Raw genomic sequence first — 18251 nt, 5'->3', positions numbered from 1 at the left:
CCCCAACAGTAATTAACAGTGATGCAATACCCATGCGAAAAAGAGGACTTGAAGAATTAACTGTTGACTTTTCTTGACGATGCAGCTGCACTTTAAGAGAGAAAGCTCAACCCATCATAGAACTCCATTGTGTACATTAGAGAAAAAAGCTTGGCAAGATACATTAAAGATTTTTGCTAAAGAGATACAAATATTTTGCAAGGTCACAGGGCATTGAGGCAGGCTGTACTTACTTCCAAAGAAAAGTAGGCAGTATGACAAAGAAACAGTAATATTTTTTTATCTTCATTTTCACACTTCATCATCTAAGAAAGACTGTCTTTTTCAACCTGCTGAACTGATTTAAGCCACTCCAACTCCAAGTTAACTTTTACTTAAAAGTCACTCTATGACATCCTAATCTAAGAAGTTATCTGTGCTTATGGTTTCAGGACAGTTCTACAGAAGGCCAGTACTGCTATTTATAAACTGGATTTTACTATTCTACAAAGTTCTTATACAAATCTTATGGGAAAGGGAAAAGGAATAGTTTGGTAAGAAGACGAACAATTGAAGCAACTGCTTTATAGCACATTATGAAACTTGACACTGTTTTCTGCTGCCAGTATGATTCCCAAGTGAGATGGATAAATTGTGGTCAAGACCTGGACAGGTTAACTAGTGGTCATCAGTGCTGGTGGTACCTTTATATACAGAAAAAAAAAAAAAAAAAAAAAAGGATACTATTGGACAGGGCATTTGAAATTTAATACCAGACATGAAACAAGACATCTGTTGGACTCTCATTTGTTTCGCTTTGAATGGGCTTTAATTGAAAGCTCAGTGAAAAATGCAGGTTACATTCTTAGTGTTATCAATAGTTTGTAACAGCAACAACATCAGAACAGTGATGCATCTAATATTTATACACTTTCTAATTTTAGATGTCTAAGAGCAATACATTATCAGATATATATATACACACAATTTCAAGCAATTAAAAGTAAATAATAAACCCCTCCTCCCAAAACCCTGAAACAATATATTTCCTTACACTAATAATGTCTTTTTCACATATACTTGACAAAGAGTCTTTTTAAGTTACTTATCTTAAGAGTAATCTGTTAATGGAGATCCTGGACCAGCCCCATTAAAAGTTCAGTTTTAAGTTTATACAGCTTGCTAGCCACATAACCAGTGTGGCTTTACATTGTAAACAAATCCCAAATGTCTACAATGATTGGAATTACTTTTGTGTAAAGGAGACCTATGCATCTCATGGTAGAATAAATTTAAACCAATACATTAAAAAAAGAGAGAGAAAGGGAGAGGTTAATTGACAAACAAAAGTTTTGGGGGATCAATTATGTGATTATTTAAAAAACAAGTTAACTTAATGGTAAGATTCTTATTTTCTGTACAGAGAGGCTCTGGTTCATCTAGTTTTAGCTGCTCTAGAAATACGTCCTTGAAAAATAGGTTTGAATTGTGATATTCAAAAGCAGAGCTTCCAACTTTAAAAGCTTGCCCTCTGGCAGTACAAGTACAAAGTTTACCAGAAGTATCTCAGGTGATTGTTCCATCTCATTTTGTGAGGATAGCTGTACTAGGATTTGGAAACCTCAGCATATGCACAGATGAAGTAAGTGTAAAGCTTACCTTGAACAGGGAGGAATCGCCCTACCCACTGCAGGACTTAAAAAGGTACAACAGTTTGTACCTAGAAAAGTTCAAGTGAGAATAAAACCAGAAAACTGGAGACAGACGTGAAAGGTAAGCATAGTTTATAGCAATCTTGAAACTCTGGCAATGTTGCTTTCTTTTTAACAAAATTACAAATAAAAATCTTTTGAATTTATTGACTTGTGTAAGTCCAAATGGAAGACAAGGCTGAGCAGAATCCTACGGTTTAGTTAACTTGTGTCAAATGGGATGCGAAGACAGCTGCAGCTTTCTGACAGAGGTGATCGAAGATGGCTGATAAAGTTTGCAGTAGCTCATAATGTCCCATCTGGTTTATTCACTTGTTTGAACTGTCTAAAGGGCCAACTGCAGTTTAGTCATGTTCCTCTGGTGCATGTTGTGATGACGAACTAATTCATCAGACCTGGCAAATTTTTTTTGACAGCTGGGCCACCGGCAACTGAAAGGCTTTTCACCTGTTAACAAAACACCCTGTTATTAACCGGGTATACAGCTTGTCTGAGACACTGCTATTTGTTTTCTTTCTGCAGGGTTGTGAGGAGCTAGGCAGAGCCCCTGTCAGGAGGAACGGCATCCCGGGCTGTCCTGAGAGGGTGTGGGAGTGCCCTCAATTCCTGCTCACATCAGCACTCAGTGCTTTCCTACATCTCCCTCAGCTGATCTTTAACAACAGCCTTTTCAGATGACGTACAACATTTCGCAGTGGTTCATTCCTGGAGACAAGCCCTTACTGAGCACCGTGTCGCCATGTCTATGCTACTCTCAGCTCTCCAATGAACTAGTTTAAAAGTCACTCTGGCATTCGCACAAGCTTCAGTCACACCTCGGACTGTGGTGGAGACATACTGTTAGTCACTGTGAAAACTGTGACTCTTTAGAGCTTGACCTCGAGTCAAGGAGAGTTTTTCCAGCTAGTTCAATGAGTTTTGGCTGAAGTTCTTTGAAACCGGTGAGTGTAAGTGAATATGGTAGAAGCAACAGAGTTCAGCATGAAGTCTGCTGAGCCAGACTGAAATTTTCTCACTACTGTCTAAATAAAGTAGATTCACATCTATGGGAGATGTTAAAGGCTTAAAATATTCAGTATTTTTCTAACATTTCCATGAGCATAATATTCACTAAAAATGACCCTAAGCAAAGCACATTCAATTTTAACAAGAAATGCCATCATCTTTTTACAGTTTAACCTCATCTCTCGATTTCCTACAATGTTTAAGTGGAATTTCAGGCCGTGTTTCTGATGCCACAGGAATGCTGATGGAATGCTTTCATTAGCTCAGAGCAGAGCCCAGTGACTCATGTTTCTTTTAGAATTGCATTTTCTTTTTTTTCTCCCCAAATAAATGCAAAATTTTAATGTAGGTTCAGCTCTGGGGCTGAGCTGTTCAGTGCTGTCTACACACCTCGTACTCTCCAACTCAAGACACACTGGGGTGGTAGGAGCTCACCCAGACATCTTCTCCTCTTCTTCGCCTCACACTTTGTGCATTTCACAAACATCCAAATTCAGGCAAAAGGGGATCTGGGATTAGTATAAATGTGAGTTCTGTTTGCAAAATCCTATGCAATATATTTAAGGGGAGGAGTGTGTGTTTAAAATCTACTTTATCCACTTAACATACATGCTGACAAAAGCATCAACCATCTCACGTGAGTGCATAAAACAGTATGGGACAAAATTGATCTGGTCACAGCCACTGATAAAAATCACAGATTGTATAAAGTGGTCTTCTTTCATCTCAGCAGCATTAGCAAAACCATCCTGTGAACTGATGCAAGTTATCCCTTACTGGCCAGTTTTTCACTGAACTACCACAGTAAAAGCAGCACAGTTTTGCTGTTTCACAAGCAATTCTGATTGTCCTCTCGCAACAGGGGGCAGCAATCTCTATTAGTTCCATGCTGGGCACAAATTACTTTGTACGGCTTCACTGTAGAGATATCAGAAATCACATTTCCATTGCTAAAAATGTATATAGATGTATGGAGTTTTCCTTTGATTCATGTTTTTTGCTTTCTACAGCAAAGATTGCTGTCACAGTAAAATTGCTTGTGGAGACAAAAACCTCTGAATGTGTAGCTTAACAAATAGTTTGGATGGAATAAAATAGGGATTGGAATAAAATCCAATAAAATTAGGATGGAATTAGATGGAAGTCACCTGTGCTTTGCTTAATCAAGATTTAACATGGAGCAAGTTAACCTGAGCTAGGTGTTTTGTTGGAAAATTTAGGGAGTACAAGAAAGAAAGAGGAATGAAGCTACAGGGCAAGATGGAGATGAAAAATCCCCACCCACCACTTATGCTCATTCCCTTCAGGAAATGTGTACTTTACAGTCAAAGGAGCATGACACATCCAAAACCGCCGACAGGAGCATCATCACAGCAGCACGCAGCTGGGCTGCTGAGCTCGCACAGAACCTGAGCCAGTGGCAGGCTGCAAGCCCACGCAGAGCTCTGTGCTATGAGGTTATCAGTGCTCAAGTGAGGCTGCTTTCAGCAATGAGTGCAGTGTGGGCTTGGATCACATGGAGCAAGGAAGAACTAGAATGGGGAGATGACTTTCACTAGAAAAAAGAAAGCAAGTTCTTCACTGATGTAGGTAATTTGGGGTAAAAGATGCCTGGAGTCATGAAAGCCTTGAATTGGCAGATCAGTTAGCAATGAAATGTGATGGAGAATGTAGTTTATTCTGGCTTGCTACCATGTGACAACCACTTGCCATTTTGTCTCTACCAGAACATTACCTCTTGCTCATTGAGAAAATACCTTTCTTCATGCAAATGCACACAGACCCAGGCCCTGCAACTCATCATGAGACTATGGGGAGAACCCAGGAACACAGCCATGCCCTTTACCATTTGCAGATTGCAAGTGTAGATATAGCCATCACTTGGAGCATTTATTTGGCCAGTGCCACAGAAAATGCCATTGTTCTCAGGTGAATCATTTCCTTTATTAAAACTTCTCTTTTATTTTTGAAAGTCTTAAATATGTGTTTTTATGGTCCAGAAGAGAAAAAAGAATCCTTAGCAGGGAGAAAAAAGATTTTCAGGCTCCTTGTCCATCTGTACAGAGACTGAATTTAAAAGGTTAACACCAGTAAGAAAACACTGTGACATCTAATAACATGTCAAAGTGCTCAGCAAACAATTACTTGGTAGAAATACTGCATACATAGTGGAAGGGAACAGAAAGTGTCAGTTCATAGGAATAATTCTAAAACTTAAAACTAAAATATAGAGGTTGCTGCAGTTGCTCCTTAATGGTGTTTACGTTTACGTGAGGGCAGAGTAGACCAAAATGGCCTCCTATTTTTTTCCCTGCATTTATGTGAAATACTATGGTTTCTACAAAAAGGTCCCTGAATATTTGAGTAGGCTTTTACTTTAGTGTCTGTCAGTGTGAGTTTGCAAAAGGCACTCCTGTTATCTTCTAGAGAGATTACAGTACAAGCAGCAACAGCGAGAGCTTTGCCGTGCTATCCTGCATTAGGCTCAACTGACACTTAGGAGAAGCATGAGTAGGCATGAATACTTTAGATTACAGACCTTTGGCTGAAGCTAGAATTAAAATTTCTATCTTGTAGGGTTTTTTCAGTAAAGGCACTAGATCAACTTGACATTTGTGGGCTGAGACCATGATGTTCATTTCATAACAGCTGACAAAATACATTTTGCCAAGCTGAAATTTCTTTAAACATGAAGGAAGAAAGTGTACTTTCGAAAAATCACCTAAATCCCTTTGTGAAAAGCAACTGTGACACTTGGGGAATGTAGTCACACTGAAAAATCAGCACACTCTGAAATTACTCCTGTTGTTTTGAATATTTAACTCACAGGTAAGAGACTTTCTAATCATGTAATTTACAACAACATTGATTTAAACTTAAAAAAATAATGAAATATAAATGTGAAGAAAAGTTTACGCACTTGTTTTACCTGTATGAGTCCTGGTATGAGTCTTCAGATGATCAGATCTGGAGAACTTTCTCTGACAGGTTTTACACTGGAAGGGCTTCACACCTGAAGAGACCAAAACCAAAATCTGTTCTTATATCCAAACACCTTTTCCAAACACCAAATCAGCCATTTCTGGATTTTCAAAAGCCTGGATTTTTTTGTACTAGTTACTGTAACTGCTCCTCCCAGCTTCATGCCTGCACATTACAGAGAGTCATTAATCAGCCTTCCATCCCCTTGTAACCTCCTCTTCCAATGTCTGGGTCTGAAGCATCCAAACAGCACCATCATCAACAAACACCCACTTACACTGTTGGACTAAGGAGCATCTACAAACATTGTTAATTCTGATCCTGTGGCTTGGCAGTACTGGTATCATGTATGAGCAAATATCATATAAGAAGATTAGAGGTGCAGAGGTATATTTTCATACACTCCCAATAGGCTTAACTTACTTTATACTTCTACTACTTTACACACTGCACATAAGTCTTAGGGACTGCTTAACACAGGTATGTTCCAGCATGCAGTTGCTAAGAACCTATCATCCCAATAGAGTACTTTTATCACCAACTTTCAGAGACACTTCCTACATCTTGCAGTAGCACTGTTTAAGTGGAATAGAACATCTTTAGCAAGAAAAGTAGTAGGCAGAAATCTACCACAGAAAAGTGAGTAAACCAATTGTCAGGGCACTCCCTGAGATATAGGAGACCCAAATGCAATTTCTTGCTGTGACTTCAGTCAGAGGAGTTCTGAAGCCCCTTCTCATGTTCCATGCAGAGTACCCTCATGGTTCTACTCACAGCTAGGAGGCTGGAGTCATCACCACCTCCTCTTCTGTGACTTTGAGAAGGGCAGCTGTCTCCCCTGTCAGTCTAATCAAGAACTCTGAAATGCTGAAATGGGCTGTCTTGGCATTTCCAGAAAATGGTGTATGTGCAAAAAACAACATGCTGAATTTGGACTGAACTCACAAGTAGTTTTGGCTGTCTTGGAACATATCACTCAGTAAATGATTCACTGAGACAGATACACAAGTCTAGCTAGGATCAGACCCGTTCACGACTGCTGCTGCCCTCCCTGCTGTATGTGAGCTGCTATACACTTTCTGGGCTATTTTTGCAATCCAACCAGCCAGATCTTTGACACTTCACTCCTTGCTGCTCCTAGAATCCTTTAGTTGGCAGAATTCAAGAAAGGCTCAAATCTAAGCTTAAGTGGTTTGCTGAATTAGGATCTTAAGCATTATAGCTGGTGTGGCTTTACCTTCTCCACTTCTGCTTTCCACATATAAGTGCACAGAAATTCCACCAGCCTTTCAGGTTATGCACACGCAGCATTCACCTATTAGCTTTGCCACATGAACATCAGAATACCAACAGTAGCATTTATTACGTTACTTATTGGCAACTTTTTCTTGCAGAATTGTTTGGTTTTAAAAAATAATATATTCCCTATATTGGGGATACAGTATAGAACAGTTTCATTGAGAAAGCTGTTTCGAGAAGATGGTGGCAGGATGAAAGGGTCACCTATACAACCATAGTAGAGCTGAAATGCCAATAAAAAAACCCAGCTACAGCCCTCTCCTAAAGCTAACTTCAAGAATTTGGCACTATAGGTATCATGTATGAGCAGACACAACATCAGAAAAATACAAGTTTAGAAGTATACTCTTTGGATTGCAATTTACATATAAAGATGAACTCTAATGAGTAGAGATGTGTTGTCAACAAACCTGTGTGTCGTCTTTGGTGCCGTTTGAGTTGGTCTGAACGAGAAAATCTTCGTTCACAGTCCTTAAAATCACACTGATAAGGTTTTTCACCTGTAAAGGACAGTTTATCAGAAAATGTGGCTAAATGAGGGAACACAACTAGAATCAGAAGATGAAACGTGTTATACTAAAGGACTTGGACTTCTCTCCTGTCTAAAGTGGTACACCGGGACTCATTTTCTATAAACCATACAACTGTGTTGGAATCAGTGGGGAAAGGCTGGCATAATTCTACTGCATGGACACTGATACTGAATCTGGTCATTCTAAAAAAAATAGCTCATTAGGTTAAAGCTACAAAAAAATTCAGGTTGCATTTTCTTCCACAAAGCACCATTAAATTGAATTTCTCATGTAGCTGCACATCTCCCGCAGGCAAGCCTATGAATTATTGCAAAGCTTCGTGTAAATATAAACTCTTCCTCCACCTTCCATACGGTTCAGCAGATATCTTCAGAATGGGTTTTCTCTGGGTTGGAAAGCAAGATTCTGACTTTTTGAAAAAACAAAATCCCCACAAGCTAGTGTCTCAAATGAACATGGTTTTCAATGCAAAGGACTTCACCAACCACATAAACATGCAAAAGGAAATGCAGTAATTGAGGAGCTTGAGGAAAGAGGGGAACACTGCTGGCATGTAGCATACCACAGAGTTGGTGAAATTTGGTCAGCACAAAAGAAATAATCCTTATGCTGTTACAGGAGGAGCTGTATGATCTTTCAGATATGATTTGCATCTAGTCTAAGGCCCCTTTGCACAAGTCTCAGATATAATTACATTTATACCTACAAAAAGTCTGTTTACAGTGCCATAGCCCTGCGCAGAGGCCTCAGCACAAGAAGTAATGAAACATCTCTCACTGCAAAGCCTGGGTTTTATCTGCAAGGTACACACCATACCAGCTGGGACCTGCTTTGTCTACGGTGGAAAGCTGAGATGTAAAACAAAAGTCCAGTAGGAAGGACCTAAAGAAAAACATCAGCTGAAATGGGCAGTGGGTTTTATTTCTCTGGGTATATTTTTAAACATATCACTTTCATAAATTTTCATTGCAAATGTCTGCATTTCTGATTTTATTATGATGAGGAAATGTATTCTGGTTGCACTGGTATCTCAGAATACCTAAACTATTGCAGTTTAAAGCAAAAGGCTTCTGATCTAGGTAACACTGTATAAGTAGGACATTAAGGAGAGCATTCCAAATTCATACCAGTGTGGCTAAGATCAGAATTTCACAAAAGCAACTAAATCTGCAAGAACAAGCCAACTTCCTGTGACAGTCACCCAAAGGAGTTTACTGATTCTCAAACCTAGGTGTGGACAATTTCCATGTCTGCTGTGCTTAATTTATTAGCATAAGGGATTAAAGTTGCCACAGGTGTTTGAAATAGTTCTGTACACTTTGACCGCAAGGACTCTCTGGGGGGTGCCTGCTTTTCAGAAACCACTTACTTCCAAGGAATTCAGCCCTTTGGCAGATTTAAGAGGGGGAATGTCAGCAGAGCAGAATGCAGTGACAGGATGATTGTCTGCTAATTGCAATATAAATGCAGAAGATGGTTAAGGAAGTATTTGAATAAAACAGTATAGAGGGTCTGATGGCATGCACAAGAAAGTATTTCTTTAAATACTTTGAAATATAATCTTGATTAAATTAAAGACAAATTTAGCCAATGCATATATTAACAGAATCAATACAAGATGCTTACACTGCTTAGAAAACAAGAAGCAGAGACACAATATTTGGACAGAAATCCTAATTTCCCTTTCCTTCTACATCTTCCACGTCAGCTAGTGCCAAGGAAAATGCCTGCCAAAGCCAACTGTCACGTACCTGCTAACTCCCAGAAGTTTTGTCAGGACAGGAGGACAGAAGTGTCCCAGATTAGAAAAGCTCTGTTAGTACCTCATTAAACCACTATGCCTAGAGGGGTTAGAGCAGTGTCTAGTTTCCCCAGGCCTATTAAAGCCTCTCCAGTAAAAGGCTAAAGTCTCTTAATGTATGAAAAATATCCCATAATGCTGTCACCTTCCCATGGGACCACATACAATTTCAAAACAAAATAGGAGATGAAGATAAAGCTTCACCAGTCCTTCCACCTGTGACTCGGAGTCTTCCATGACTATTTACATTTCATTACTGAAAGAGGCACTTAAAAGAAAGGCTAAGCGGTGCATAATGAAATAGTCAAGATGAGAGAGGATAGAGGAAACAGCAGTTCTTTAATATTTAGGAAAATATTTAGGAAAAATAAAGCTCAACAGTCACAGAATAAATATGAATCAGCCTTTCCAAGTATTGCAATAAATGTTTCTAATAAAACAGACTTATTTGCTCAAAAATAGTTAAACTAGAGGAAGCAACCACATTTTCTCTGGAGCAAATTCATTTGCCCAAATGCATGGGAAAATAGAAATTCCTACTGCTGCAGCAGTTGCACAAAATATTCATAATCATTGCATTTAATTAAGGAGTGCTACAAGAGCAAAAGCCTGCTGCTAGCAAGAAAACATGAGGAGAGGAGGCTGATTTTGAAACCAGAGATTGCAAGCCTGAATGAGAATCTGAAGGCTTGTCTATACTCCCTTCACCAGCTTAAACCCTTTTTCTTGTATACCCACTTAATGAAACGAGCACAACCCCATAATCACAACTTTACCTCACTAATATAACATTTTTATATTCAATATGTTTCTTTATTTAGTAGGGATCCCTTATAGGTAACTGTTCCTGTCACCTTCACACCAGAGTTGAGGTGTGAAGTGTCATGACTGTTTTGAAACTAATCTTGTACTTTAAATACATAAGTATTCTTATTTCATGCCATAGAAATGAAAGCCTAAAAGCAGTCTATGCTGGGTGAGGCCAAATGTCCACCCCGCCCATCAGTCTGCCATCATGGCTCACCGAAGGTGCTTGCAGGAGAGCAGAAGATAGCAAGGATGCAGCAGTACTTTTCCTGGACACTCCCTAGTATCCAGCAGTTCATGAGTTAGCAGCTTTCTGAGCCAAAGGTGGCTTTCTATTTCACACTCATTAATGGATTTTCTTTCCATTAATTTGTCCAGTCATTTCTTGAACCCATGCAAGCTTTCAGCTTCCACAGTATTCTGCAGAATGGTATTCCACAGCTTAAGTATGAAGGTTGGTATTTCAAAGCAACATTAATGAAAGATTGCTATCCTTGAAGTTACCACACCAGGCTCTTGAGAGCCTGTGCAGTTCCCAGCTCAGGCCCAATTACACACATTTGACAATTTATCATCTCTGTATATAGAGAACATAGCTTTGTCTTTCCAAGTGTTGTAATGACAAACTGCACTAATGACTATAAGGCATTTAGCAGCATGGTCGCACATGCCATAGTAAAAGGGTATTTGCTTTCGTCAAAGCAAAGAAATCATTATTAGATGATTAGCATAAAAATCATTATTAGACTGCATTACTCAAACCTCCTAGAGCCTCAGAAATTCACCACCAAGAGCTGAGTCCCCCACACATACAGGACAACCTTCCTGATTTACAGATTCTCATACTTCATTGTACAAACTGATACCTGCAGCTGACCATATTTAGGCTGAAGAATATCCCTAGCAAACAGGCAGAGGATATTTTCTCTGCAAAGATGCTCAGCTTTCTGTTAGGATAAATCAGTCTTTCCAATGTGTGGCACTGAACCCAAAGGGTCTCTGGCAAGAATGCTGATGTTTCCACAATAAATGAAATTTATGGAGGTCTAGACACAATTTGTTTCTGCAAAGAAGTCTCTGAAGTCTGCCACAGGATGACAACTCACATTAATTGCTGTACTCTTGAAAAGTTATAAGTATTTTTGCATTTCCTTTCAGAGGCCTATCTGCTGCAGCAAAATACACCAAGATAAGAAAAAGCTTTTTTGGCTGTACACGTTTCAATAAAGGCATTGCTAACAATGGATAAGCAGTCTTGGAGGGTACAAAACATCAACGTATTTTCAACTAAGGCTATGTTGAAACATTGGCAAAAACTGATTACAGAATCCAATTTTGTGTTTCAGGGCACTGCTTGATTTTGCAATGCTGCAACCAGTGAAGAATGCAAGATCTGATGAGCCAGTCTTCTGTAAGTATGTATCACAGAAAGAAAAAAGATAATCAAGAGCCAACATTATTCCGCAAAGATACTATCTGCTGGTTTAGTATTAGATATATGTAACAGCTTGTTTTCAAATCATGTGTTCATAATTTAAAAATTCACCTACCACTACTCTAAGAAAGGTGGAAGAGCTTCAAATCCATGAGTGAATCCAGAACCACCTTACAGGAGGACTAATAAAATTCTATGTTGGCTGTAGAGATGTATGTCAAACACAACCAAATCATCCTCCACTTGAGCTGACATCTGACAGCCTTCCTGACATTAGACTGTCTTGTCAGGATCCCTCCCCATCAAAACATTGAAGCAAAAGAAGAAGGGACACTTCCCTTTGTTTAGTAAGAATGTTAGGTGTTGTATTTGCCAACTACTTTCTGTCTAATATGCTAATTCCACCAAGTCCAATTTCTGTACCTAGTAGAGAATCCAAAAATGGGATTTTGGAGTTCATTGGGTTACAAACAGGAAGATGATCAGACAGCCTAAGAGACAGCCACATAGTTATCAACATAAACCAACAGCCTCACTCTAATCATACTGGCTCCTAACATATAAAACCAAGCAGGTGGAGAAAAGAACGAAGATTCAAAGTGTGAACAGTAGCTACTGTAACTCTTATCAACAAGACACACTCATTCTTCATAGCAATGATTGATTTGCCCTTGGAGAAAACTGGTTTCAAAATTTTGCTTTTGACAATCAGATTTTTCACAAGCAGGAGACACAAATCAGGGTTAATGACGTGAAATTACAAAGGAAACTGGAAATGGATTTGCATCACAAAAGTCAGTTCAACTGCCCAGGACTCCTGAAGAGCATGGGACTGAAAAAGACCACTATAGCCACCAAGTCCAGACTCTCCACCACACCAAGTAGACAAGAAAATATGTTAACTCAGAAGTGTTCATAGACTATCCACTCCAGATGCTCCCATACAGTATAGTTCACCAAGCACTCCCCAAAACTAGGGCTAACAGACAACAGAAGGAGACAAGAAACAAAGGGCATCATATTCTAAGCCTCTACAGCAGCTGGAAATTTGGCAAGTAAAATTTCCAGACAATAATCATAGGAAATGGCTAGTACTCATACAACAGGCTGAGGACAAAAACCTGCCAGCCCGATAAAGGGGGGAATTCCCTTCTGATCCTAAAGCTGAATGCATCAGCCAGGCAAGTTACCCAAGTAGTTCTCATACCAGCAGTGCACTATGCCTTGCTTCTTCTCTTTAGCTGCAACTAACCTCGAAGGCTTACATGGTCTTATCAATGGCAATGTTTGTATCAGCAAAAACAAGCTTTGGGAGTCAGGTTGGCCTCTTGTGGAAAACAACTTGCAAAGGTTTGAGAAATAAATAAGTTTTGTTGTGGCAGAAAATCTGGGTCCACCACAGAAGAGGTGTGTGTGGGGAAAAAAAAATGTTTTTCTTCTACCCTGTTCCACTATCACATAAACTGAAGGAGAAGGAAGGGGCATGCACGACCTCAAAGACAATGGGAGGAGTCTCTCTAAGGATGCTAGACAGCCATAGTCCTATCCCTTATGTCTTCTGGGGCTTTTTTAGCTCTGCATGCCTAGATTATATGTGGTATAATGCTGGAAATCTCCAGCTGAGGGAAAAAAAAAAGATTGAAACTGAAGTCCTTGTGATGCATCCAGAAATAATACTGCAAAAGCCAAACAACTAAATGGAATAAAATACAGGACCAGAACAAACCAATTATGACTGTTAAAATACAGAGTAAATCACTTTAGGAATGAAATAAATAGTGATTATAAGAAAAATGCAGAACTGTTTAGGCATACTCAACAAAAATACCACAGTTAATGGACCCCGAAGATCTCAAAATTTTCTTCTGTTTCCAATTTATTAACAGAAAATAGAATAGCATTTCTGTAGACCTTCAGCTCTAAAGACTAAATTCCAGTCACAATCTAAATTATCTTGAATGTGTAATCTGAGCAACACTGAAGATGTCTATCTGAATATTTTGTGACTTGCCCATTCAAAAATTAAAAATGCTTTTTAATGTTCATTTCTCACCTATAAGTATTTTACACAATTAACTAATGTCACCACATGGTCTCCAAAAGGAAAAGTTTGCAATTCTTTTAAATGCAATGTTAGGCAGTCTGCTAGCTCGCAGCAGTATTGACTGTCTTCCTGTCTGTTTCATCCCTTTGACCTTCTGTCATGTTGTGGTTAACTAAGCATTCCTATTTACAGATTTTATCCACAGATTTCTAGGTTAGCACAGAAAGAACTGTCTAAATAAAAATATGATAGGCAATCAAAAAAATTCATAAGGAGCATATCTAAAGGTATATCATAATTATACATTTTCAATACTATAAATCTCCCAACAGGGAAAATAATTCTGTTTACTCTTTGGTGAGGTGCAGCAGGGCATTTGATTTCCGCATTTTGAGCTGTAACTTACATTGCCTGAACTCAAAGAGAATCCAGATCCGAGCCTACAAATGACTGGCTTCGGGCTCAATTCTTCTGGGAAAGATTTCATAGCAGGGAAGGTCATTTGCCAATCCCTGGCTCCTCCCCCAACTAGAAAAGGCTTACACAGGAGGACAAGAGGATGCTAAATGTCTAGGTTCCTCTTGCAGAAGAAACTTCTTAATAGTTAACAACAGTGAAGATTTGGAGCAAGCTTTGATGCTCCCGAATGGGGAGGGGGCAGGAAAGTAAGACGATTCACAGCCCTGAACGACGCACTGTAACAGTCAGAGGGAGGGAGGTGATCTACTTGCTGTCAGCGCTGCTCTGTGGTTTTCTTCACTAGATTCAGAGAATCTTCTGCACCCAAAAGAGGGACTGCCCAGATGACAGAGCACATACATACTCGTCTGACAGATTCTCACTGCCCCTGACCTGGCAGATCATTTCTTGCACCTTATGCTATTTTAAAATCACCCTACCCACTTTGCTGTCCAGTGCTGTAAGGTGATTTATACCAATCCATGCTGACACTTACCAGTGTGCTTTCTGCTGTGCATCTGTAAATGGGACAACTTAAAGTATCGCTTGTTACAGCCCGGGTACGCACACATGAAGGGACGTTTTTCATTTGTCTCACTTGCCGATCGGACAATAGCTGGAGCTACTCCTGGCACCCGTCGGACATCCTACAATGACAGAGACTTGCTAATGCAATGTCTATGTTGTCAAGCTTTTACTTAACATATTCAAAGATAAACAATCAGAGGCACTTCTCCAGGACAAAGAGATACTTAAATATATTATACTGCAAACAGGCAATTTTATTTTATTCTACGTTAACGAAGTACAACCTTAGTATACCTTCATCTGTTCTTTGCAGAGTATTAAAATTATTTGAAGGTGAAATACAGTGAATTCTACTTATTAAATTCTCTCACCAATATTTATATGCAAGATTCAATGGGCCAGATTCTGACCTCATGTATAATCACACAATCCTGGAAGAACAGTCACTGGCATATGAAATAGCTTTAGGCTTATACCAGTGTAAGAGATAAGAGCACAAGCCAGAGTAGCATTCTGCTCTTTATTTTAAATATTCATATGAAGTTAAAGGTCAGGGAAATGAATGTATTGGGTTAATATAAATTGGTAAAAAAAACAAAACAAGAAAGACTGTCTAGGTGGAGCTGGTGAATAGTTCAGCCTTAATGCATTTTGGCCACTGTCACAATGTTCCGTCAAAGACGATGATCTGGGATAATGAACTTCCTTAAACAACGTCAACTGCTTACTTATATTCACTCAAAAAAAGCTGGCTCATGAGCCTATTTCTGAGAGCTTGCTACTGAATAATGACTTGTTAAACTATACAGAAAAGGAAAAGGAGAAAAGATGCTATCTAAAAACACTGATGCATGTTGACAACACAAAGCAACACAGAAGAGACAGATATTATGTAATGACTCTGCCATCAGTTTTAAGAAGATATATATTTCACAGTGGTATTTATTGATTATGTGACTACTTCAGAAAGGGAGGAAATTAACTCCCATGAATGGTAAGTTCCTTTCAGATATTCACGAATTACTTAGTCGTTAAGAAACAATCACTTATTATATTTTGTTTTAAGGAAATATGTTTGAATTAGTAAAGTTTCAGAAATCCATAAAAGCAAAATGTCATCTAACACTTTCTTATATATAGTTATCAGACATAGTCCATTGTAACCACAGAAGCTTCACACAGCCAAAGTGACTGGAGCTAGAAGTTGGAAACTGGACCATATATTTTGGACCATCCTGAGAAGCAAGTAAGGAATATTGCCTCGCAGATATACTTTAGAAGAAGAAATAAACAATTTTAAATTATTGTGTCAGAAAGAAATCTTACATTATAGTTCATTGGCTTCAGTGAAGTCGGGACACTTATGTAAAGCATTTCTTGATAACAGGGAAACCACAAATCAATTTATAAATTTTATAAATTTATAATTTATAAATACCAGTGAAGTAGTAAATGAACATTATAAACAGGCAACAGTTTTACTTCCCTACAAAGAATGCCCTACTATACTCACCTGTATGCCTCTAAAAACTCCATGGGTGTGTATTCTGTATTGGGCCCCACAGCTGTATAGCATGGGAGCGCTGTGGTTCTCATTTTCATATCCTGCTGTATGGCTGTGAATAAAGAGGGAAATAATGGAAAATGAAATATTTTTCCGTACTCAGCTCCACGTGAGAGGTTTCATTTCTTAAGTCAGTGATAACATATGCAGAGTTCACTTTTATAGCCCGGATACCCAAGTTCAAATGAACTTCACCTAAGGAAGCCTGCTCTGCCTCCATATGGATCTGCTCCCGTGGGCACAGTGCACTGACTCCATACATACATCTATTAGTATCCATTAAGACAGTCCAGTAAAAAAAAAAAAAGTCATGATTTGAACTCTGATGTATTTCCACAAAGATTTTAGGTAAGAGAAAAAATCCACATAGCAGCATAACTGTGTCATGTGCACATGTACACATTATTTATCAGTTAAATGTGGGGCTGGCTATTGCTAATATCTTTTGGAATGAGCAAAATGCCTCAAGTTTCACGTTAAGTGCAGTGGATTTTTGTCAGCACCTCATGACTCAGATATTACCAGATACTACCAAGAAAGTGATGACATTTATAAGAATAGCAGTCATGTACTCATAAACAGAGATTAAAAATCGGTGTCCGAACTATTTATCCCACATATCAGCTTGCAGGATGCACTACAAATTAACCCTTTATAAAAACAAAATAAAATATATATACTAGGTATAAATTTCAATATTCCTCATGTAGCACCACCACAATAATTTTAAAAATTTGTAACCTTTGCTGTGTTTTGTGGGTGTCAGAACCATGTGTTTTATCTACCTATATTGTTCAAAATCCTATGTTCTCCTGTCCAGAATGTTAGAAACATTGCTGTGTTTCCTGTTTGCAACCTTCTTAATGTCAAAATTATGTAAATAAATTTTAGGTTTTATTTTTAAATTAGTATGCTACATTAGTATGTACATTGCCACATGTATTAATATACATTGGCAACAGTAAGTGTTCATGTTTTACACTGCACTAGAAATTAGAAAGCCCAGAACAAAGCCCAAGGGCACACAGCTAGGGACAGAGATGGATACATAGGATGTTATCCCACTCTTTGCCAAATGCTTGCAATAGCAATTTGAAGGGGTCCCTGAGGCCCAGACTCTCATTTCACTGGTTCTTCCTTTCCCTTCACTCAAAGTTCATGTGCAGAGTAGAATTACAAGGAAGTTTTAAACCTCTTAAGTGATTTGCAGAACAACCAGTGGAACTGGAATGCAGGAGATGTCTAAATGGTTTGTGAACCTCGCTCAACAGGAGGGGAGCAGTATCTGTGAACAGCTCTTGCTGCAGCATGTGGGCTGCATTCCTCATTATTTGTCCCCAGAGTGGCTTGCAGGCTGCCACCTGGAAGATGTGTTCCTTTAGATCAATTCCTTTGCTGCTTAAAATGCTAGTTTCAAATCCTGGCTCCACCTGGCTATTGAAATCACAGGCTACACCTTTTAGGAAGGTATGCTCTGTTTATTTCTGTTTTAAGTGGCAAACAGGTGATCATAATGAAGTAAGTTATAGGGTGGAGGCAAGAAAGTATCTCTGATCTGTAGCAATATTTGTAATAATAGCTAAAGGAAGATACCATTATCTGATTTAAAGGGATTAAACTCTTCTCTAGATATGTATCATATCCAATAGGGTCTCCTCTCAGGGCCCAGATGTGGCCTTTTGTTCCCTAATACAAGTAACAAATTACCATTTTCTTAAAGCAGCATCAAATTTTCCTCTGTTTAAAGGCAGCAAGTCCATAGATATTAAAAAGAAAAAACAGTTGAAAGACACCCAACCCATGGTGATACCCACGTTGATTACAAATTAAACAGTGCATTTTAAAACAGAAATTAAATGAAAACTATCATTTATAGGGAGGAAGTTCCGCAGTAGAAGCTATTGCTGATCTGTAACACAGCAGCAAATCAAGGGTAAATATGAACTTCAGCATTAGTCACCCTAAGTAACCACTTAACCTCTCATTCACACCTGTACTACCAACCTTAGGCATTACAATAAGCAAGAGACACAAAGTTAGATAAGAAGAATTCCCAGGACAGAAACTTTAGAAGGAGGAACGGAATACACAGTAAAAGCTTAT

The 18251-nt window shown here is 38.8% G+C and overlaps 1 protein-coding gene across 9 annotated transcripts in view; it reads right to left on the bottom strand.

Moving 5' to 3' along the window:
* Nucleotides 1-239: 239 nt before the first annotated feature.
* Nucleotides 240-18251, bottom strand: part of WT1 (WT1 transcription factor) — a 93114-nt gene continuing 75102 nt past the window's right edge. For 7 of the 9 annotated variants that reach the window (XM_074885034.1, XM_074885036.1, XM_074885033.1 and 4 more), the window contains 5 exons: nucleotides 16098-16200; nucleotides 14553-14703; nucleotides 7388-7477; nucleotides 5617-5709; nucleotides 786-2138 (listed from right to left, as the gene is read on the bottom strand). In XM_074885034.1, the coding sequence (XP_074741135.1) occupies nucleotides 2017-2138; nucleotides 5617-5709; nucleotides 7388-7477; nucleotides 14553-14703; nucleotides 16098-16200 (559 nt within the window). In that variant the 3' untranslated portion in view covers nucleotides 786-2016. Of the gene's footprint in view, nucleotides 684-785; nucleotides 2139-5616; nucleotides 5710-7387; nucleotides 7478-14552; nucleotides 14704-16097; nucleotides 16201-18251 lie in introns of those variants that run through there. The other 2 variants (XM_074885030.1, XM_074885032.1) reach the window with 2 other exon arrangements.

This window comes from Strix uralensis, chromosome 15 (assembly GCF_047716275.1).
Source record: "Strix uralensis isolate ZFMK-TIS-50842 chromosome 15, bStrUra1, whole genome shotgun sequence".
NCBI lineage: Eukaryota > Metazoa > Chordata > Aves > Strigiformes > Strigidae > Strix > Strix uralensis.
This window is presented reverse-complemented; position numbering and strand designations above follow the sequence as displayed.